The following is a 24015-nucleotide window of genomic DNA, read 5'->3' as shown; positions in this document are numbered from 1 at the left end:
TTGGAAATATGGATGCTAATTTTGGCTAGCGAAAACACGCTTAAGCTAAAAATAAAATGTACTTACTGTATAAACTGATCAGCCGATTCCTCAGAGTGTCTTTTGGTTCAACCAGACGCTGAACAACACTGACATTTTAGGTGAACAAAAAGTTAAAACTAATTTTCACGACCTGAAAACACGATGGAAGGTCTGTGTAACTGTAAGTGGAAAACTGCAGGACGAAAACACTACACTAGTGGTGGGCGGATCGATCCAAATATCGATAGTATCGATACCAAGTCGGTATCGGTATCGGATCGATACTAGCCTGGTGAGATCGATTCTTTACTTTAAGTTCCGCTCTTGTTTGCAATGCTGCGGTTTCGGCAAAGAGGAAACAGCCAGGTCGCCGGACTCGCCGCTCCTGTGTCAGCGCAGAGCAGGCACACTTTGCCCCCCCCCCCCCCTCTTGTGTTTAGACGTTGCGCCGTCACGATGTTGCGCCGTCACGTGAGTCACGTGACGTGACTTAGACGCGCAAAGCAAACAAACAAGCAAGTTTCCGGCTCAGGTTCATCAGCACGCACAGAGAAAATACAACAGAAGAATGGCAGAGAGGAAGAGGAGCGCCGTGTGGCTGTATTTTCAAGCCGAAAACGAGGCAACAGCAAAATGTGGGATTTGTAAAACGCTAGTCAGGTATAGTGGAAACACTACCAATTTATATAAACATATAGAAAACCATCCAAAAGAAAACATGGAGCTACAAAAACGGAGAGAGGAGGAGAGAAATCCCCCACCCCCTGGCCCCGCTGCAAGACCCCCAGTCCAGAGGCAGAGGTCATTGGCAGAGGCCTTTCAGCATGGCAGAGAATATCCAGGCAGGTTATAGTGTTGAGAGTAACAAAGTGAAACTGTTATTTATTACTTTAGCCAACTCAAAAAGTATAAATTATGCTAAGACCTTGATGTAATACATTTATCCCATTGAAATGTGTTAAAAAAAATGTTTGTTTTAATTTGTTTACTGGTTTGCGTGCACTTTTTATTTAAGATTTTTCTGAAAAAAATTGATTATAAAACATTTAATTATAAACTTTGTCCTAATTCTGCCTATTTAATAATAAAAAAGGAAACATCACAAAAAACACTTAAGGTCATGAAAATCAATTGAGATTTAGCAATTCAATGACGCATCCACCTTATTTATTGAAAAGTATCGGTATCGGCGATACTGGCCCGTGTTTACTTGGTATCGGATCGATACCAAAATATGCAGTATGGCACACCACTACACTACACCCCAAAACAAGTTCACGGCTAATTCAACATCGTTGGTTCTGTGAGAAGGGACTGCTCTTGATTGACAAGCCTGTCAATATTCTCATTTGTCCAGGTCATAGTATCTCAAAGGAGTTTTAAATCGAAAGCAACTGGACTTGGTTATTTGTCTAGGAAGACGTTTCACCTCTCATCCAAGAGGCTTCATCAGTTCTTTCTCGCCAGGCTGGGACTGGTCCAACTATCTGGTGTGGAGACCCAGGTATTTTTAACCTCTGGGAGGGGCTTTCACAAGGCTGATGATGTCATTGGTTCCCTTTGTGCTCCATGTGCCAACGACAGTCGTTGGCACATGGAGCATAGACTTCCATACAATCGGACTTCTTTTTGCAACCGGTTTAAGGCACTTCCGCATTGGCTTCATTTTCCGGAGCCGGCGTTAAACTCAAATGGATAACCATAGTTTGGAAAAAAAAATCTAAAATTTAATACCTCATAAAATGGCGTGTAGTGGCCATTTGTCCATAAAAAAAAATAAAAAAATTAATCTTTAAACCAACCAAAATCAAAAGGCCACTGATGCACCATAGGAATGTGGTTTAATGCAGGCAAAAGATGAATGTCCAAACTCAATCCTTGCGTTTTGTGATGATTTATTTCAAAATAATAAAACAAACAAAAGAACAAAGGAAATCATGGCTCCTGCTGCCTCCTTTGTCTGGTAAAAAACCATAGGCCATAGGCATAGACCATAGGCATGCTGGTACTCAAGGTGCCTACCTACCCAAATAACCTCAAGTGCAGTGTGATCCATTTACCAAAAAATAAATAAACCAAAATACTAACCATGCAAATCTACATATCCTAAACAAATAACTAACAAATAATATAAGCAAAAAATCTAATCTAAATAAAACAAACACTTAAGTTAATCATACAAGATTACTCATAATTAGCAAATTAAACTTACAACTAAGACTAACTTCACAAATAGCTCCTACATGGCGTTTAATACATTTTAATACCTTTTAATTGCCTTAATTTTTGCAAATTTTATTTACTTTTTAATACTTTTTAAAACCCAGCGGACACCCTGTAGAGTGTTAAAATGTGTGCAATCCATATAGCCTAAACAATGTAAGGTTTAAAACAAATAAAGCAAAGCAAACAAAGTGTGTGATATTACATATTTGAGTGACTGTATGCAAATTATAGTTTGGACGTAGTTGACTGCAAATGAAAATAACTTTTGTTGATAAACTAATGAGGTGAATTAGGATTGAAATGGTTTTACTCTGTGCAGTTGTTGAGGCTGAGGCTGCAGCCATCACAGTTCCATTTCAGATAGATCTTTATGAACCCGGATACAGTAAATAAGAATCCTGGAGAGCGTCTTCATTAACCATCAGGAGCTAATTATCGTTTTCTATTTGACTGATAGCCAAAAGTACAGAGGTGAACTACTAGAAACGTCATAAACCAATAATACCAAGTGAACTTGCTTTGCCATGCCATGACTGTCTTTCTACAACAGTTTAAGTGAGTCAAGATGTTTTACAAACCACTTCATCACCACTATATTCATGAAACAATGACATCTCTTTATTTTGAAACATTTCAGTGTGCACTCTTCAGATTCTGTTACATGTTCACATTCTTGGAATGTAACACAACCAAAATATAAATATAAACCTATTTACAGCCACTTTTTAAAATTTTCCCCACAGAAAAACATCACACTTCATTCATGAAATGAGATGCTGTGTAGATACTGACTGGCAGTTGGTCAGACCTTGAACAGAACTATGCATGATGGCATGGGAAGTTAATTATAAAAGAAGCTGTTAAAAAGAAGCTCAGCTGAACTGGAAGCCAGTGTGAAAAACACTGAACTAACTGACACCATGACAGTGAAGCTAGATACTGACTGTGGAGCATCTTGGAAGACTTGTGATGCTGCTGAGTTCCATCAAGAGAGAGTGTTAACAGTTGTAGTTCTCCCACAAACCAACATTTGTAGAAGGGTCCTTATTACAATGTTTAGAGAGAAAAAAAGAAAAGTGCAGAGTTACAGGGTTATCATGTCATCTACATCTCAATAATGTTGCATGTGAGAGTTCTTCATGGAATATGCCTGGGAAATGTATAAAAACCACACTGCCACTTGCAAAACACCACAAGCTAACAGCTTTTAAAAATTGAACAAATATACAGTCTTTGTCAATGTCCACCAATACAAATATACTATAAATATCACCATCTATAGACAGACTGAGCATACAGACTCCCTTTCATAAATAATATCATCATAAATCAAGTTTCTAAGTGTTTTGGGGCACTAAATTGGTATAGTCATTTTTATCTAACATTTCATGTTGGCACATCTGTACAACACTGGTAAGCATTCACTTCACAAACACTGGGGTGAATGCCAACATGTTACTGCAGCTCTGATCCGACCCTTTAAGAAAAATATGCTGAAAATAAGTTATGTGGTATGTTCATGTATGCACATTTTTAAACTCCAACACTTAACTATACAGCACATCATCAGTGTAAGAGAAAAGACTGACAAAGACATGGGAGACTTTAAGAAATCAAATCATTTTACCAAAACTAGACCAGAACGACCATAAGAGCTTACAACTTCTGAGGACCAGTGCATTGCGCTGACAGCTTTAGCAGACAGACCTACATCTGCATCAAAGGTACAAAGGTAAATTACACCAAAACTCCCTCTTTGAACAGGCACCATTTGTGTTCCAGCACCATACAAGTACACATACAAACTGGTTTTCCTGTATGTTAAATTAACCTGCACTCAGATCTGGCTGTCAAGACTGTGAGCCATGCCGGTCTTTACTACAAATAAACTGTTCTGACAACATGTTGACAGACGCATCTTGGGAAGTTGCCTTGTTTGGATCCTTGCACCATGACAGAAATACTAAAATCCTGGCATTTCAAAAAAAATATCTCTAAGGTTACAGGTTGCTTAATATCTGAAAATCTGCTCCGTCAATATCACAAGACAGACAGCTCATGCCATTTGGCACACAAGTTACTTTGTTACAGCCTCTCTGTATTGGTGGGTTTTTGGGGTTGAGATATATTTTGGTCTGTACTGCTGTACAAAGCAAGGTCATCCAGAAAGGATGGTGAAAGTGACTTCATTTCCACTGTTACCAGTGCTCACCTTGTTTACAAGAATTTAGAACCAATAACAAAAGAAGATTAGAGACAGATTAAAGTTTGAGGATGAAGGGAAGGAAGGTTAGAAAAAGGGAAATTGATGAGATGATGTGAAGGCACAGTGTGAATTTTAAAAAGAGCTTTAACATCACAAGACTAATTCCTATGAGCTTCAAGTGCAGTCCAAGTCAACCCTGTTTGTTTTTTGTCATCAGCTCAACACTCACCGTCACTGCACACAGAGACAAGTAACACTTGTCAGTGCAAACTGCTGAGGAGGGACAAACAGCAAGTTTTGTGACATACAAACAAAAACAAACATACTAGGATGGGGCTGTGGTTGTTAGGCTGTGCTGGCAGATATGAGGTCCCCTTTAAGGGGAAAGTTTTGAGAAGCCCATCGGTCCATGATGGCAGAGGAAGCAGTAGGGTAGGCCAGGATCACTTTTCTGCAACAGCCGCTGCCATGGAGGCACGCATTGTACCACGAGCCGTCGCAGCCAACTCTTCGATTTCTGTGTTTAATCGTCTGATGACCCACTCCATCGCCTCCCGACCCTGAAACAGACAACAGTGCTACTTAATATAATGTCTTAGTGACAAGTATGATGATGAGTTATTGGGAGACTTTAAAGATCCTGTAAAGCAAATTCACAGATTTGTTAATTTGTTTATCAAATCAATATATATATGTTGGAGAACTATTCCTGAAAGTGTGAGAGTCATGTAAAACTTGTGTGGTACTTAAGTGTGCAGTTATACCGTTAAACTGTGTTTCATCATTTTTGTGTTGAGCGTTTTTTTTGGGCGGGGCCTAAACGGGGTACTGGTTACGCACTTGGACCCCCACTTAGCATACCCTGCCCCTAAAGTTGTAACGGTATAAAAGTACGGAATGTACGAGCATCAGTGGTTCTCCTGCTCAGTGTTATTGCTGGTTAGCTAACCCTTCCCTCCCAAAATGTGTCTTTCCTAGAGGCTGCAATACCAACAGTGTGGTGTTATTAGTAATTAGAGAATAATGTATGAACAGATAATCATTGTTATTCACTCATGACCCCCATTTCCCTTCTTTTCATGACCAGAAGGATAGTTCCGCTTCATCCTCTCATCCATCCACTAAAATCAGTGGGTATAAGTGGGTTTTTTTAAACGCAGGTAAACCCGCTATTAAAAGCCTCCTTTTCCACCGCCAGTTTAGTTTGTCTTTCTGTTCGGACTGAGGACACACAACTGCAGGGAGCGATGTCATCTCTGCACTTGAAAGCACACACACACAGAAGCAGTGGAGGAAGAGTGAGCTGCTAGCTGCCCTACAAACTGGTGAAAGTCTGTCAAAATGTCGGAGCCTCCGTATGACATGTTTCGATCTGTGATTGTGTGTTTTTAAAACTTTCAGGGCTGCAGCTCACTCTTTCATCCCCACCATCAGTGTAGCCGCGGAGTTTCTGGTGTAACGGCACCAAGCTGGACAGGTGACAGGCCTGTGTCTGTGTCCTCTGAGAGACGTTACAGCAGGAAAAGAGGCGAAAATCAGCGGTTTCACCTGGGTTTTGTGTTTACATCAGTGCCGATCGGAGCAGGAGCCAATAGATACCCGTGTCTACTGCAAATTCATTTAACCCGGCTGTGAATGCCAATTAAACCCTTCATCATTGCCAACAAAAGCCCGACGTTAGCGGGTCTTAGCAGATTTTTTGACCAGTGGAAAATGGACTAAGTTAGCTCCGTGTATAACTTATAAGCTATTTCTCTTACCGATGCTGAAATCAAAATAGAAAAGGTCCAGTGCATCGGGCAATTTAGAGCAATTTGTAATGTGAAAATATATACAACACGTGTGTGTGTCTGTGTACAATCTATATAGCTGTTGGACAAAGTCATGTTTCCTTTCAGCATAAATTTGTTAGACCGTTAAGAGATGCGGAAGCTCTCCCGATGTTGGGCGTGATATGATATGCCATTTTTCTGTGATGTGGAAAACTCAGAACTCATATGTTTTTCTGCTTTACAGAATCTTCTTTTAAAAATATTAAAAAAAAATTTTATGGTTAAATTAAGTTCTTCATTCACCTTGCTGGCGTTGACCGAGATAGTCTTGGCCATGAGACCCTCGAGGTAGCTGCTCAGACTGACACCTTTCACACTGATCAGAGCCTCCTGCGTCAGTACTGTCCTGACAAACACAAACACATAAACAAAAATCAACAAACTCTAAACAATGGTAAAGCTTTTGTGGCTTTTATGTTTATGTTTGTACAAGCTGGTATATTTTTTTAAATCTTTCAAACAAATATAACTTCACAGGAATAATATTCAACATAGAGTTATTTACTTTTCAGGGTCCTGCGGATGTGGCTTGTATGTCAACTTCTCGTCCACAGATACCAGGTTAGTGAAGGAGATCTGGACGGACAAAATAAAGTTGCCATTGCTCGTTTTACATCATACATAATGTTTACATTGTCTACAGGTCTATCAACTGCAGGATAGACCAGTCAGGGCAGAGCCGTTAAGCCCCAACACTGATCTTCTTGCTCTAACCACTTGTTGAAATTACTACAGTTGTTGGTGATTAAAGCCAATGCAAAATAATTCTGTTTTACTAGAGGTTACACTAGAAACAATGTCCCCAGTCCAAAGTCATGCACTCTGTCACATGAGAGAAAATAATCTGTTTTAGTTTTCTGTTTTGCATTCACAGTAGTTGACATTCAAATATTTTCAGTGCATAGTGATACAAAGTGATACAAACAGATGCTCATCCATGTTTGCTGTAGTTTAAACACAGTAAATTAAGGACTGCAGATTTAAGCAGATCTGAATGGTTTAAAGTGACCACAGCTCCTAGTATTTATGCAACTTACTCAAGTTCTTACTCAAAGTGTTCTTATCAACTATGATCCATATGTCTACTACCCACATTTGTAGATTTCAGCTCAAAAGTCTTCTCTCTGGGGTCCACTATTGAATGCTCCTGAACATAAGTGCATGTTCTTGTTACCCCAATGATCTGCAGGAAAAGGATACAACTCAGACTTGGTGCGAAGAAAATCAATTTAACATTATCAATCAACATAAAACATCCCCTAAACTCAAGTGTTTCATTCATTATCTAACTTACAGACTTGGCCATCGCGGGCAGCCCCCACTCTGTGCTAAGCAGTCTCGTGCTGTGTAACCGTCCATCTGTGTCCACACTTCTGTCGAGAACATCCGCACCAAACACACTGGGGTTCATAGGGTTGGGGTACTTCTGCATTGCTGCCTTGGTCACCGTCTCCCATGGATGGCTGTCAAAACCAATACTGATATTAGAAACAGAAAGTTCCTACAGGGCATTTAAGACTCTGGTAAGAGACTGCAGATGAAAATTAGTCAGTGTTCACTAACTCTGGAGCATTTACATTTTAATAAATATGCAGTGTCCTTCATAAACACGAAAACCAAGATTTGAAGTAAATGCGGTAATGACAATTTCTTTACCGTTTTTTGGATTTTATTTTCTGAAACAGCCAATAAAAGTGCATTGTTACAATAGAACAATATGCTATAGATAGAAAATCGGGCCACTGAGGTAGGTAAGCTTGGTATGCTGGGGAAATGCTAATGTATATGTATATGTACATTTCAACATCAATATAAAGCTTACAAGAAAGCAGCAAGATGTTTTTCTTAATAATTTCCCCCCTGCAAACACCACCTTCACACTACAATGACTGAGTTTCAGTGAAAAGCACTTGTTGTGCATCTGGACCTGCATCAAAATAAGTTAAGAGGAAAAGATAATATTATATGTTTGACAGACTTAAATCATTTGATCAAGCGCGGTATTTTCATGAGAAAAAACGTGGAAATGATCGGCTTGCTCAACCGCACAGTGTTACCTGGTATAACCCTGATAATGAATTTGAGAGAGCTGCACAACCACAGGCCGGCAGGAGGGGGAACGCCCCCTCCACACATCTTCATCATCATCATGATTTCATACGGAAACGTCTGAAAATGTACAAAAGTAATACACATACCTATATATGCATTGCTGATAGTGATGAGGGGATAACAACTATAATAAAGCGAAAAATAATCGGATCACTATTTCTTAAATCGCAGAGTATCTGGCCTGACAGGCGGACAGTTATGTAACGCGATATATTATGTCACATTCAGCGGCAGATTTTGTCTCCGAGCCTAAGACTACAATACTTGAAAAGTACACGAATCCCTTCCCTTTCTATGACCTTGTGACTGAAATGTTGCCATAAGCTATAAAATTCAACACGACGTACTTGGCTAAGCAGCTAACATCAAATTAGCCAAAGTTAGTTTCAAGGCTAGCAGGAAAAAGCTAACCAAAAGTATACTCAGCTAGCTAAAGCGGTTTACTTCTAGCGCACGAAATGTAGATATCTGTTGAAAATCTTCAGACGTTACGGCGACTAGAGATTGGATTTACGAGGTAGGATAACTCGCATAGAAGCCAACGGGTTAGGTAACGTTCCCTTAAACTCTTAGTTACTTAACTTACGTGCAGCATTAGCAGCTAAGTAAGCTAGCAGCTGCTGCCCGGGCAGTATAGCAGTACAGAGACCACAAAATGGTACATAAATTGGCTATACAAGAGGAAATCTATTATTTAACACCCATACTTATAAAAAACCCCATCGCAGACAGAAAACTACTCACTTGAAAATATGCTCCGACGCCCAGATCTTCATTTTAATAGGTTTTTCTGTCAGGGCTCGGGAGCCGGCGACTGGCGGCAGCGTGACCGGAGTAAGAGGGGAAGAAGGAACCGAAGGTGAAAGGCTTTATGGCGCCTCAGCCGCGCCCTGGTGGCAGAGACCCTTGCTGCACCCTGACATCCAGAACAATCCATGGTATTTATTTATTTCATACATCTCAGGCAATGCTCTCAATGTAGAAGCTCCACTGCTGAAATGTGGTATTGTCAAGTATTGTTCTTACAATTCTGAACAACTTGTACTTGAAGGTTATGAAAAATGTTTGAAAAATACTCTGCTTTGAATAATTTGTATCTTTCCATTTAAAAAAAAAAACCTCAATTGTGCATGTGTTTATCATATGTATTATGTTTATACATGTATTTTGTTACCATTTTCCTTTTTGAGTTTGAAGAAGAAAGCTTTTTTTAATAGTAAACTCTCAAAATAAAGTACAGAGTTTTATTGAAGCATGCATCAACTGTATGCTTTGGACTCTAAAGCTGAAGTGGGCAACAGGCCTCTGGGTTCAACTTTGTCAAAGTCAAATATCCAAGAGAAGTAACAATGACCAAAACATATTTTTGAGTGGACGTGAACTTTAATCATATCATGTAATTTTATACTTCTACTCAACTACATGTCAGAAACAAATGTAATTTGTATTCTGCTACATATATTTGACAGCTGTAGTTACTTAACTAATTAGTTTAGTTATAGTTTAGGTAAAAACTGCATAATGAGCTTTAAAATAATGTGAATGTGTATCCTTTGAATGTAATAGTAAAATATTGTTTATTATGATGATAATAATGATTAATAATTATTATGATCTAAAATAGCTATGATAGCTTGCAACGGGAGGATGTTTCCCATTTGCAACTGTACAGAGTCCCTCAAACATAAATAAATCATTATCATAGTTGTCTCAATGTTTTTCTGTGTATTTCAACATTGGGAGTAGGTAGTAGGAAATTCATTATTAAAAACCTGCACTTACTCTTAATGATTACATTGCTAAAACTGCTATAATGCTCACTGAATAAATCATCATTATTACTTATTAATGTAATTCAAACTAATGACAAATCTGATGTGGTATGTGTTTAATGTAAAGACAGCAAAGATGTGCAGGACTCAAGGTGACTAGTGACATTATACTACCACCAAACCAACCAGATAAAGGCCAAGTCAAACATCCAAAAATAAATTACATAAAATTACATTCAATCACTATGATATTGTTACGCTTCAAAGTTTCTCTTAAGTTATTTCACCTTCTAGTAAACATTCTAAATAATCATTTATGGTCACTTAATTACATATTTAATGTTGCAGAGGTAGCTTACACCAATGTCTGTCACCATAGTATCTAAAAGGAACATTTACAATCAACCCACTGCCTGAGATTTAACCAAAAATCATGACAGAAACATATGGTATTTAAAAAATAAAAATAAATTTTAAAAAATGTGTCGACTTGGAGGTGGGACAAGTCGCCATCGGAGCTGTCAATCATGATCCTGCACTGTTTTTATTGGGTGAGAGAGAGGACTGCGTATCTCAAATAACGTAATCACGCACATATCCGACCTGTCCTTGAAGTCACAACACAGGCAAGATGGTCGCATACTGGAGACAGGCAGGCCTAAGGTAATAAAATGCAGAAATCATATCTCCTTCGACTAGTTATGTTGTCACTGTTTACCACCGCATTCTTATTATGATTTTTTTTGTCATAATTAAATAGTTAAACGAAATATTTTGCTATTAAATCCTTACCAGAGCCACATAGCTACGCTACTAGCCTGAGTTAGCTTATCCAACCATGCGTTTAACTTACAGCGCTAACGTCAACTGTCCACGGTTTGGCTCTTTCAGCTAATGCATCGGACATATCATTTGTTATTATAGAAACAGTTACACTTGTCTTTTTCAGAGTGATCATTGTCAGTGTTGCTTGCCCTTTAGCATAATGCTAACAAGTGTGTCCTCTCTGCAGCTACATCCGCTTCTCCGCTATCTGCGCTAATGCGGTGCGCGCTGCACTGAAGCCGCAGTTCAAAACTGAGGCACTGAAGGCCGCAGAGGCCAGCGTCAGAGTCCTCAAACCAAAACCAGCAGCATAGCGTAAGTTTACTTTATACTAACAGTTACCAGCGTTTTCAAGAGTCTGAGTCATATCTGCAGGTAAATTCATCATGGCCCCTGACAGTTTGTGTTTCAAGGAGACGCGGCGGTGACGTTCAGTGGTGACAGTGTGAAGTGTGTCACATAATGTAGGAAGAAGTCTACACAACATTTAGAGAGAAATACTACTGTTAAAATATTATTCTATAAGGGCAAAAGTCCCTAAGTATCATTCGCTGCAGATACACATTAATATCAATAGAGAACTCCTTAATACTAAGAGCATTATATTATTAAATTGGATTATTATCACGGATACACTAACATTTAAGCATCATTTTAATGTTGTACCAGTGCTTCATGTTTTCTACCTGAATTCCCTGAAGGTATGCAAAATCTTAATCTGCAAAGTAACAAATCACTTGACCTTTCAAATAAATGTAAGTATAAAATATATTTTCCTATGAAATGTAATCAAATAGAAGTGTAAAGCACCATTAATATTAAAAGATAATGATAATCATAAATGATACCTACATTCAGTATTTAAGTAAATCTATTTAGTTGCATTTTGTCAGTGGTTAGTTCCTCCTGTGTTAAAGCTCTGGTTTGTGAATTGATCAGTTGCAAGTTTCGAATGAACATTGTACATTCACAATTTTCTCTGGTACATGGTCACCTATCCCTGGTGTATTTAGATGAGGTATTCACTGTGCTTTGATAAAATTTGTCTAAATCCAGGGTCCTGTAACTTTTCACTTCATTAAACTGATACACAATACTCAACATACCTCATGTATGATATTGGAGTTATTGATTTTATTATTTATTTTATTAATTTGCCTTGACTACCTGAGTTTCCTGGTGCTGAGTCTAATAGTTTGGTGTGTGAGCCTCAAGACCCAATTTGACCCAATATACTAATAATTTTTTCACTTTTAGCTCCTTGTCTTTTTAGATACAAAAGTGCATTTTTCTCCAAACAGATCAAAACTCTTTCTTATTAAACAGAGTCTTATGTTCTGTTATGTGTGCAAAATCAATTTTCATGGATATGTTGTTTCTATTCTTGTGCTTTGTTTTCCCTCTAGGAATGTTAGACCATGATGGAGTTTTTCCTGGTGTTGTGAGGTCCTGTCACCATCCTCTCCTGCACACAATGGAGAAGGAAAAAAATGGATGATATCAAGATGACATGTTAGACTGGGGACCTGAATTAAATTGCTGTTTTTTCCCTTTCATTTGTAATTAAAATTGTATTAAAAGATGAATATCGGAAATGCATTTAGTTTCCTTGTATTCTTGCCTTGCTGGAAAACAGTGTTTATACCATTGCAGAATGAGACAATGAAACATTTTCTTGTTTTGTAACTACATTTTTTTATTTTAATATAAATAACTCAGTACAGTAACCAGACACACACATAAACATGGTATTTATAGAGGTATGTGCTTGTTGATCCATGAGTATATCAAGGGTTTGATGAAACATTCTTCCTGAAAGAATCTAAACCAGGGAGTAGGATGTTGTGTGTACTTCATGAGTAAAAACCTGAATCCAAAATGGTCAAAAATGCATGCATAACCCAGTGGGCAGAAAATTGCATCAACAATAACAAGTAGCAGGCACTTCATTCATTTAACATTTAATGTCTTCTAAAGTATACTATTTATTTTTTGCCTTTAAGAAATCCTTAGGAAACTGAAAACAAGTGTAAATGAAAGAATGTCCTGTATGATCAAACCCTAGTTATCTTTCTTCTCTCTGGTCATTTTAATCATCGTCTCTGGTGATCGGTAGAGGAAGATGAGTTTCTCAAACAGTGTCTCCTCCAGCTCCATCTCTCCTGTCTCCCGGACCACAAAAATATCCGTGCATAGCTTTAGGACCCGATCCACGCACGGCAGCTCCTCAAACATGATAGACCTGGAGATCCCATTGAAGAACTCCCTGACGAACTTTCCAATGACCAGCACCACTGACATGTACAAGCCTACGATGCTGTTGTGAGAAGCAAAGTGGACAGGTTCAAGTAAGTCTGTGCAAAGGACAACTGCAAGCGCACAACTGTTCTTTCAAGCTGTAGATCACCCCACTACAATTCATTCAGTAAGATTTGGTTTGAAATGCTCAGAGTAAAAAAAAAAAAAATCACATTTGAAAACCTCAAAAAACTTGTTCCTTTCCAAATGTGAGATGAAGATTATTTTCTGCCAAAGTAAAAGCCTTCTGTCATCATGTAGAAGGAAGCTGCTGGTGTATAAAAGTAAGTGTTGAGGTGTATGGATTATCACAATTAGCTGTCGGGATATATCTGGAACAAGATACAACTGTTGAGTGATTGAAATCTACTGTTTAAGCAATTTGAGCTACAGCAGGGACAATATTTTCAAACCTCAGCAAAACACAGCAGTCTTGAAACAAGAAAAATGTTTTACTGTGTTTATAACTAAAATGTCTCTAAAACCTGAAAAGAAGGGGAGTCAAGACAAGCCACAATCATAATAACAATTTCCTGACATAGTGCAGATCAAATTTGTCTTGTTAACCTACCCGTGTCCAGCCAGAAAGCCCAGACTGGAGGGGCTAACTTTATCACTGAACACCACTATCTCTATGCTGTGACAGTTGTGCTCAGAGGAGGTGAGAACTGGGGAGCACTCTTCCACCACCCACCACTGATCTGCATCTTTCTCTGATGTCCTGTTGATCTGTTGAAGTTTGATTGACATGGGCCTGAAGAAATTCAGTGCCTGGAGGTCTGGGCGCTCCGAGTGCTCTGGGTGAAGACATGCCAGGGTTAAAATGCAGGAGTGATGTGTACAGGACTGATCACTCTGATCAGCTAATTCTTTCTGGAATGACATAAACTCAGACAGAGAATTTTAAAAAACCCAAATAGAAAGAGAGCATAGTTGAATTACAAACAAATGTATCACTAAATTACTTTGGATATTATAAGTACAATGCAATTATCATTTTCATCTGTAGCAAATTTATATCTAAAGCAATGTAAATGTAAACTGTAACTAACCTACTTCCATCCTAGTTGCCATTTTGGACTCTGGTCCTTTGGGACCCCTGATGAACTTTGGCAGCAGAGAGTTAATGATCCTACAGAATAGAATAATATAGTTCAACACCTTGTGAGCTCCAAACAGACTGGAAAAAATATATATGTGAAAACATGCAATGTGTTAAAGTGTTGAGAAATAGTTGATAACAAACAGTATTTCCACTCTTATAGTTTAATGTTAATTAAATCTTTAGGTATGAGTTTATTTTAGTTGTTTGTTTTCTTTAAGCTGTTCGTTAGCATCAGCATCTTTAGTAAAAGGAAAATGCAGAAGACACAACAGTAAAAAACAGCTGATTGTATACAATACACTGTCTGCACACCTAGTGTGGGTAGAGCTGCATGACATTTACTAACATTCAGCTTGAGACCTCCTCCTGAAAACATTTTGAGAACGTGCTGCAGATTGACTAAACAATTCTCAAATCCTGACTGTTAATGTGAGAGAGACAGCTTCTGTCAAGTTGTTAGCGTTGAAATCACAATAGGTTTTTTCGTTTACCAGATAAAATCTGTGATGAATCTGTGATCACAAGCCCAAGTGGTAGTACTAGTCAAAGATGCAAAACATTCAACACACACACCTGCACATGGACAAAGAAACTGAACTCTTAGTTTTCTGACTCCAGAGGAGTCAACTAGATTTCAACTTGAGGGGAACTGATTATTTATTTTTGTATTTCACTTATTTTTTTGAAAAGAGCTCTATTTCTCCATTTATTTTATTTTGTTTGTACACCAAATTCAGTGCTTAGTAAACTGTATTGTTGCTGTAGAGCAATAGATTTGCCAACTGTTCAACATCATTATAACTCCCCTTGTGTGTTTATCTTTAATGGCAAACTGCTTCTCGAACCAAGGTAGATGTTAGCATCTCTGTAATTCCCATAGATTAAGACTAGAGGCATTACACTTACACAGGTTTGTTGCTGTCGCCTTTTAGCATGTGGACGATCCCTTCCCTCAAAACCTTGTCCTCAAACTTCACAGTGTGTTCTCCCACACTCTCTACATTCATTGATATGGACGCGTTTCTGAGGAGGGCAGGAGATGAGTCTTCAGTTGCATGTGCCAAAGTTTATTTAAAGCTTTGTACATCTGTGCTAAATGCATTACAAGCAGGGTTTATACATTTCTGAATCCCCAAGAAATGAATATCACAATATATAATTGGACACACATTTAAGCACTTAACATTTTTGAGAAATGCATGTATCAGTAAGTTCATACATGTAGCATCTATGTACACCTCTTCAGATTAATTTGCACATAAGCACCCATGAAAACTAGGGACCAGGACTGCACTATGAAACACACAACCACACACAGATACACACACATACACACACTGACCTGAGCAGCGTCCAACGTAAGGTCATGTATATGTGAGAGGACTTGCTTAGCTCCTGTATCATGGCCTCTCGACTGGCTGGGCTGATGCTCCACAGCAGACTGGCATCACTCTTGATCTTGGCAATAGCAATGTCCTCTGCAAAGTAGTTCATTATGAACTGCATGGCAGACTGAGAGAAGGAGGGAGAGAGAGAGGGAGAGAGAGAGACAGAGAGAGAGACAATTATATATATTTATGAACAGTTATATATAGTTAGTCAGTTATAGACCAAGACTGTAGTGAACAGGACATTTTGCAGTTGAAAATTAAAGCTGTCACTACCTTCTGGTGGACAAACTTTAGAATGGCAACATGATTGAAGACATATTTTTGGCATTTCTGTTCTTCAGTTTCTTGTCATTTATCAGCTGACATACAGTATATTCCAGTACTGATTTATCGGTAATGAGCTAATATCAGGTGGCTGAATGTACATGGACCCCTTTTACCAATAAGATATTGGAAAACTGATTAGTTTTCCAAAATGTAATCTGACTCACAGAGATATAAAGACACCTATTTCATGACTGTGAACCATGATGGGGTGTTACCAAGTGGCAACCAACTGGTTTGTGAACTGCTGTTTTGAAGCCTTGAGTTTGCAGTTGGCTTCACTTTTTTGACCCAGAGTCTACGTCCATTTCTATATACACTCTATGGGTGTGAGCATGTTCTTATTTTTTTTGCATAAATATTTTGATCACATTTATCACAATAAATGATATAATCTTTACAATTTACGATTTAATCCTAAAATGAAATCAAGACAAACAGTATTTCACTGTCTTTCATTGCCTTAATGATGTCATGTCCTAAGTCACAGTGATCGTGGTAGATACTAAAGTGAGATAGGTTAGTTAAAGCTATGACATACAGTAAACTACACAGTTATATTGTCTTAGCCCTAGTGGTGTATGGTTTTGTATTTGGTCTCAGTTTGGTGTTCACAGTAAAATGAAATGCATCTTACTGGATGAGTAGCGTAGACTTTGGTGAGTCGGTTGAATTCAGTTTCTGTGTACGGGACCAAGTTCTGCTCCTGGGCACTCATGGTGAACAGAGGCTGTGAAAACAAAAACAGACCCCTGAAGAGTAAAACATATGTTGACATTAGAGAGAGACTGTGCCTAAGGCTTGAACTGCACAGTTAGAAGACACCTTAACTGTGTGCAAACAACGATGGCATTGCAGGGAAGTGTTTGATGTTGTGGCTGTATTTGGCTACATTAGGCTGTCAGACTGTCTTCAATATTAGAAGCCAGCTAGCTTCAGTGTTTTAGATCATAAGCACATAAAGATTAAAAGTGAAAAGTTAGCATGCAGTTTAATGCACTCATATCCATCTTGACCTCGTATCCTGCAATGCTGAGCTGGATGGAGACCTCCACTGGCCGATTGGTAACTCCTGCTGCTGACTGGACCAGTGACATGAAGAGGAGTGGGAACCAAATGATGCTGATGAGAGCAAAGATGATGAATCCTCCCATCCCGTATTTAACCACCTTCTTCTTCTTCTGCCCTGGATGGTGTGGATATTTCTGGGAGAAAAAAACAAAAAAACAAAAAAACAAAAACAATGACAAATGCCCTTCACAGCTTATCAGTGATGCCATCAAACACTAAAGTTGTCATATTTTAGAAGCTGTAACAAGAATCTAATTAGTATTATTACTTGATAAACAATTACAACGATAAACTGGTCATCGTAGTCAGAGAAAACATGAATGGGGATATAGGAATATATAAATATATAAATATATAAATTTAGATAGATAGATAGATAGATAGATAGATAGATAGATAGATAGATACTGTACTACACTGCACTACACACCACACACAGTACCTGTGCAAGTGTGTGGTCTTGCTTACTTTCTCAGACTCCCTCCAGCACTTGAGGATAAATATGTTAGCATAGATGTCTTCAAGACAAATCCAACTAGAAAGAGACAGTGTTGTGTCAGTCCAAACCCAATCCATCACTGCCCTTAACTCCGTGAGGAAGGGAACCAAACGAAACCTGGAAGAGGAGAGGAGACAAGAATTATGAAGAAATAAAAAAATTCTGTTGTTTCTTTTGTAAAGTGAACTGCAAAACATTATAAGAAATTAAATACCAAACAGAAAATAAAGATCAGACACATTGCCGAACTTGATCACATATATTTACAGTGTAGAAAATTTGTCTTATACAATGAAGTTACAATCACTGCATGGGAATATTTGTATTTATATAAAGATTTCACCATATGCATACCCTTGGAAGAGGAAAAGGTTCAGGTAATTGTAGTTCTTGGTGAGAAAGTTGCCCAGGATGCGGTTTGGGTAGCCACATTTGATCTGGTAGGCAGACAGGCCAAAGTAGATGCATTTTACAAAGTACCAGAGCTGAGCAACAGGATTCATGTTGAACCTCCTGTGGGGCAAAAAAGACGCAATAAGAGAAGGAGATATCAATTAAAATATCTTGTCAATGTCCCCAGATCAGATTGAGTATTTCCTTTTTAATGTACATATTCAAATTGTACAAACAGAGGCTTGAATTGGAATTAGGGAAGGGAGTTTCATGATGTAACTGTCCAGTTTATGTAGAGACCCTGAAGACTGCCATCATATTTAATACAATACTATTTGAAAATGTTTTTTTTGTTTTTTTTGTGGTGACATTACACACTTGTAAACAAGTGTTTAAGGGGCTCAATCTCAATGTTATTTCAAGACTGAATAAAATTACTAGTTGAAAGAACTCAACTAGATTTGCATAAATAATTTAGTAGCTGAGTGAACAAATGAAGAGAAAAATAAGTTCAAGTGATGACCTCTCAGTGACCCCGGGCAGGATGAAGAACATCCAGAAGTGTATGCCAAACACCAGCACCACCTGAAAAACACACTTTCCCAGAAGGGACTTCTTCAGGTAGAGAGCACGGTCCACTATCATGGTGCCGAACTGCATGAGCAGCATCACCAGGAAGGCCTCTGGAACCTGGTCCTCTGACAGGGACTCTGTGATGTCGACTGCTGAAGAGTATTTCTACACAGAGACAAAAGTCAGCCTGATTGTGTTCCATTGTACATAACACCCACATTTACATGTGATTATATACTGTCAAGTAATATTCATATGGATGTATATTCTTGGTTTGACTCTAACCCCAAAAGCCCAGTATCCATATATGGTGATAATGAAGTTGACTACGTCGATGAGAAACATGAGGGCGTAGACGTCACACACAGGACTGTAGTCTGGGTGGATGATGTCGTAGAAAAACTGCCTTATGGGTAAGTAAATGTTAAGGGCTCTGAAGAAAAAAAAAGAAGTACAGTATCAGAATCCCACATAAGTAGGAAAACTCTGCTGCCAATACAAACTTTACTCCACATTAAAATATTCACCAACTAAACATTTAACATTTAACCATCTTAGGATGAATGTAAAGCAATCGACAAAAAGAAAGTTAACAGATGGCACAGACACAGCAGTCTGCAGCTCATTTCAGACATCATATCATGACCAAAACAAAAGATAAGAAAACAGCATACACTTCTATAATGGTAGCTTTGGCCTGTAGCATCCTTTCTCTGATCTGCTGTCTGATCCTCTGCTTCCTGGTCAGTGGCGCCTTTTTTCGCTGCCATCCTGTCTTCTTACTGTGTTGCTTCTTGGGCTTCACCTCTCCAGGAAAAATGAATTGTGAAATGGAGAAATGTTAGTAATATATGGTAATTTATTTCATACAGCAACTATGGAAAATAAAAAAATAAGAATAAAAGACAACAGAAAAGTCAGAGTGAATTCACCCAAACTATATGGTCAAATATGGACAAAAACATCTTGAGCTTTTTCTGAATATTCACCATTGGGAGATTCTGCAGAACTGCTTCTCTCTCGCCTACAGAATATGGAAGTGGTGGAGGCCTGGAGTGAGAGGAACTTCAACCGACGTACAGGTTTCTCTTTGCTGCCCACCTTATCTCCACCTGTCATCTTCCTCTTTTCCACTTTTTTCTTCATTTTCTTGAAGAAATCAGGCATCTCAACCTCCTTATTGTCCCACAGCCCATGGCACTATACAATCATAGACACAAAAGGAATTTTAACATGCAAAACTAGCTGCAAGACAACAGTGCAGGTGGTCCTTTACAAGACATACAGCAGTAGACGGGTATATTTTGAATGAGCGGATGTATTTTAAAAGGTAATTTTTTTTTCCAAGGGTAAACAGCCAGAGGCATATTGTTTTCAGGTTCTGCATCTGTCCGTCCATCCCATTCTCCTGGACACAATATCTCAGTAACTCCTTTGAAGAAACTTTTTCAAATTTGGCACAAATATCCACTTGGACTCAAGGATGAACTGATTAGATTTTAGTGGTCAAAGGTCAAAGTAATGGTGATCTCACAAAACATGGTTTTGGTCTTGTGAATGCAATATCTCCATAACGCCATGAGGGAATTTCTTCAAATTCTGTACAAATTTTGGTCAAAGGTGAAGATGAGTGTGTACTCCACAAAATCCTTTTTTTAGCAATTACTTTAGACTTCACACAGCAATTATGAAAAAAAAATTGATACAAATGGTTAATATTTTATATGACTCTGAATAAACGGGGATGTAATCTGAAACTAGTCTGAGTGGCAGAGGGATGCAACTGCAAGGCAGTAATTCTAGTTTATTGTCACCTTGAGAATAGACCGGTGGAAGAACAGAGAAAGCAGCTGAATGAGGTCAAAGAGGACATAGCCATTTTTCTTCTCCACCCCAATGATGTTGGGCAGGGCGAACGGCCGCTCAGCATTAATGCCTCGGTAGGCAGAGGTGGTCCATGGGAAGAAACCAAACTGGAAAAAGTACTTCACCACAACAGTCAGCTGAGAGAAACAGAGGAGAGAGAGGTAAGAGTTCAGGGTTGTGCATTAGTTGAAACAATTAATAACTATCACCAAATATGGGATAGTGAGGAATTTCAGTGTTTAGTTGACAGATACATTTTCTGTATTTTAGAGTCAGTAAATGATTAACATCAGATGTTTTCACCAAACACTATTTCATTTTCTTTTGAAACAGTTTTCTCTTGTAATATTTTTTCCTATAATTAGTGCTCCAAAAAATATAAATTCAGAAAAAAATCTGATATCTGCATCTCATGAAATACCAGTTCTTATCATTAGTAAGTTGCTCATATTAGTATGGTGCAGCATAATGAAAACTATGAACACAGAAACTACATCAGCAAGCTACAGTAAATGACCTCTTGTTTAATTTTCCTTATGCCTGACATATTGAATCTAAGCATTTTGAATATTCCACCACTGAGGAATTAATTATTTATTAAACATAAAAATGACTGTAGCCCTTGTGTCTGTTTGTCCTAAAATAAATGTTCTTTCATTCTTTATGTTACACAGACCAAACAATGTCTTCACAACCTCTGTGTAGACTATGGCAGTCATCCAGAAGCGTTTGGTCGGCCGGGGCACAGACAGCATGGCCCACAGGAAGATGAGTATTGGCAGGATGAGGGAGAGAAGCGAAGCTGACACGATGTGGTTGAGGATGATGACAAAATAGCACAGCATCTCTGACTTGGACACCATAGTGTTGTAGAGTGCAAAGAGCAGCTTCAGTGGCCTCGGCAATGTCACAAAAAACTTATCGGACTCTGAGATCTCATCATTTTCAAACAAACTTCAGGAAAGAGGGAGAAAAGGGAGGGAAAGACAAAGAGGGAAAGAAAGAGAAAGAGATGGAAATTAGCAGCTTGTCTCTAAAAAATTCTCTACTCTTGTTGTCCTAGACTACATTTCTTGTGTCAACTGACTTGTTGAGCAGCAGCTCACTGGCAGTGAGGTTCCTTGTTTCCTGACTCAGAGGCCTGGGAGATTGTGTGAGATCAAGACTTTTCTCTCCATCACTTTCCCTGAAACCCAGTGAGGTACAATCTGGAAACTCAGAACATTCATCTTCTTCTGTCTGCTGTCGTTCCTCATCCAGCTCCTCTCTCTCGACCTCATGCTCCTCTTCTTGCTGTTCCTCCTGCTCCTCTTCCTCTTTTCTCTTCTTACCCCCTGTGTTGTCCTCATGTTCTTCTTGTTTGTGGTCTTCCTTTAGGAGGGCTCTGTCTTCATAGCTTTTGAGACAAAGATAGACACAGGGATATTTTACTTTCAAGAAATGTGGAAATTTGCACATGTGCACACATGTAAAAAGACTGATCTAGCCTGAGGAAAAAGAGTTTTAGTTCAATCTGCAGCCACTAGATGGTGTTTATTCTGTTTTGTGTAATATGGCCCTCATTGCTTACTTTCTGTATCGTGTAGGCAGCCAGTTTGTTTTTCTTTGACACCTTGACAGACAGCACATTGTGGACTAGGGTAGTCAGGGCATCTACATCCATCCTCTTTTAGAATAACTTATAGAGGTATCGTCTATACGTAAAGCTCTAATAAGGTGCCTACATTTGTAGTGGTGTTAATGCTTTGTGTGGATGATTAGGTTAGGCCATGCTTTTTGTCTCATGTGCTGTTCATTGACAATCATGTAACCTGTTGTGTTAATGGCTTGTGTTACCTATATTTAGTAGCCATGTATATAAGATAGGCTTATGTAACAAATGTATATTCATGAAACTTATTATGCTCGTTATTGTTTATTTTCTTTCTTCATTTTTAGTTTTACTCTGTTTGCATACTGTCTATGTAAAGCAGTGGCACAAAATTAATCCATCATTCATTGACTACAGTGTGTTGAAGGAGCTACCTGTCTGTTTAGTTAAGGAAGGGGACTCTTTGTCAAGTGCAGCACAGAGACAGTGTTGTGCTGTGCAAAAACACAAGTAGGCTGAAGCAGTACGTGCCAGATCATCCTACGCACAAAAAGAGATTCATTTAAAAGAAAACCCAGGTTGGTGTGGTAATTTTCACTAAGAATGAACAAAGCATTATAAATGATCTAACATTATTAAGATGTACTCTATGCTGCATATATCATGTAATTGTTATAAATGAATTGTTTGTGACCTGATTTGAATTTTTTTTTTTTTTAAATAAATTCAGGTGGCCCTAAGAAATTAGGGTGTCATAAAGCAAAGAAATATGGGGACTTTTTGATGCCATTACAAATGGTTTTTGCAAGAATGCTCAAGGCCTTCTGGCATTTGGCAGCCACTAGGGGACATTTTGTGACACCAATATTTCCAAAACAATGATCACATTTGGATAATGGTCCTTTCGAACAAATCCACTGAAGCATCAGTGGATTTGGGATCAGGATCAGATTTTTCATAAACTAAACATTTTCTAATCTGATCTATGTTATTCAATGGTCTTTGCCTGACGTCTGGTTATAATGCAGTGCACTGAAACAATTCATGCTGAATTACTGCAATATTTTAGGCTACGTTTAAAGGGTATGATGTATACTGCAATTATTCATGGGAGATAAGTTTTGAAAAGTTGGAGAAAGACAAGACTTACCAGGGCAAACAACTGACATCTAATTTAAACTTCCTGGCTGCTTTATTAGGTACACTTATAAAATTTAATGTAATCCAATACCACCAATCTGCCACAAATTAAACATTAAAGAAACTTACAATGCTAAATTTCTGCTAAAGCTCTAAGAGATGTAGTAATTCAACTATGTTTATTACTTAGCTCATAGTTAGTGGTAATGTTGTGTTTCTAATATTCTTCCTCCCTCATGTTTATAAATGTAGAGGATAAAACAGTAGATACATCTCTCAATACAAAGCAGCCCAGTTCAACACCTCAATAATAAACATATAAATTAACACCTCTCTGACAGTGTCAATCAAAACTGAACATTATAAACTTTGTAAATGTGGTATTTATGGCTGAGCTGTTGTATTGGATTACAATAGCCTTTAAAAGGTGCACCTATTAAAGTGACCACTGAGTGCACATATATATTTATATATTTGTCATCTCCACTTGAACTTTCTTTGTTTACCATCCATAACCAAAGATTTCTCCTTCACCTTGGTGAAAGTTCCTCAATGTCAAAGGAGGTCAGGTCAATGTTAGCTGTTTTCAGGAGCTTCCGTCTGAGCTGGTCAGCAGCAGGCGGCACAGCAGGAGGCTCATCCAACTCCTCCTGGGTTGGCTGTCGGGAGCCTAGCATCGTCTCATCTGTCATACAGCTGAAAGTGAGCAGGAGAAAGAAAGTGCAGTCGAGTAAACATGGTCTAAAAGAAAAGTAGACTCCAAATAAGTT

General features: G+C 38.4%; 3 protein-coding genes across 4 annotated transcripts in view; 1 reads left to right on the top strand and 2 right to left on the bottom strand.

Moving 5' to 3' along the window:
- Window positions 1-2843: 2843 nt before the first annotated feature.
- On the bottom strand, window positions 2844-9298 carry LOC139620312 (PRELI domain containing protein 3B-like). Its single transcript, XM_071475687.1, has 6 exons — window positions 9142-9298; window positions 7580-7748; window positions 7379-7468; window positions 6791-6861; window positions 6529-6631; window positions 2844-5013 (listed from the first exon to the last, which is right to left on the bottom strand). Exons 1-6 carry the CDS (start codon window positions 9171-9173, stop codon window positions 4897-4899), a joined length of 582 nt encoding a protein of 193 aa, XP_071331788.1. The 5' UTR covers window positions 9174-9298; the 3' UTR covers window positions 2844-4896.
- Window positions 9299-10697: 1399 nt separating this feature from the next.
- Window positions 10698-12593, top strand: atp5f1e (ATP synthase F1 subunit epsilon). Of its 2 annotated transcripts, none has more exons than XM_071475689.1 (3): window positions 10698-10832; window positions 11182-11309; window positions 12389-12593. In XM_071475689.1, the coding sequence occupies exons 1-2, from the start codon at window positions 10801-10803 to the stop codon at window positions 11306-11308; spliced, it is 159 nt and encodes a 52-aa protein (XP_071331790.1). In that variant the 5' UTR covers window positions 10698-10800; the 3' UTR covers window position 11309; window positions 12389-12593. The 2 variants fall into 2 exon arrangements, with proteins under 2 accessions (XP_071331790.1, XP_071331789.1); XM_071475688.1 differs by having other exon boundaries at window positions 10699-10832; window positions 12401-12593.
- Window positions 12594-12681: 88 nt separating this feature from the next.
- LOC139619891 (piezo-type mechanosensitive ion channel component 2) overlaps window positions 12682-24015 on the bottom strand; it is a 45437-nt gene continuing 34103 nt past the window's right edge. Inside the window, exons 40-56 of the mRNA XM_071474966.1 lie at window positions 23780-23941; window positions 21602-21910; window positions 21210-21468; window positions 20463-20651; window positions 19638-19848; window positions 19323-19455; window positions 18934-19081; window positions 18599-18813; window positions 18037-18195; window positions 17652-17799; window positions 17129-17317; window positions 16750-16842; window positions 15740-15909; window positions 15304-15420; window positions 14345-14424; window positions 13864-14089; window positions 12682-13311 (exon numbers count right to left, since the gene is read on the bottom strand). Coding sequence (XP_071331067.1) covers window positions 13056-13311; window positions 13864-14089; window positions 14345-14424; window positions 15304-15420; window positions 15740-15909; window positions 16750-16842; window positions 17129-17317; window positions 17652-17799; window positions 18037-18195; window positions 18599-18813; window positions 18934-19081; window positions 19323-19455; window positions 19638-19848; window positions 20463-20651; window positions 21210-21468; window positions 21602-21910; window positions 23780-23941 — 3064 coding nt within the window. The 3' untranslated portion in view covers window positions 12682-13055. The remainder of the gene's footprint in view (window positions 13312-13863; window positions 14090-14344; window positions 14425-15303; window positions 15421-15739; window positions 15910-16749; window positions 16843-17128; window positions 17318-17651; window positions 17800-18036; window positions 18196-18598; window positions 18814-18933; window positions 19082-19322; window positions 19456-19637; window positions 19849-20462; window positions 20652-21209; window positions 21469-21601; window positions 21911-23779; window positions 23942-24015) is intronic.

This window comes from Trachinotus anak, unplaced genomic scaffold (genome assembly GCF_046630095.1).
Source record: "Trachinotus anak isolate AG129_WGS33_773 ecotype Australia unplaced genomic scaffold, CSIRO_AGI_Tana_v1 ptg000004l, whole genome shotgun sequence".
NCBI classification, from domain to species: Eukaryota; Metazoa; Chordata; class Actinopteri; order Carangiformes; family Carangidae; genus Trachinotus; species Trachinotus anak.
Note: the sequence above shows the minus strand (reverse complement) of the source record. Positions and strands in the feature narration are given on the sequence as shown.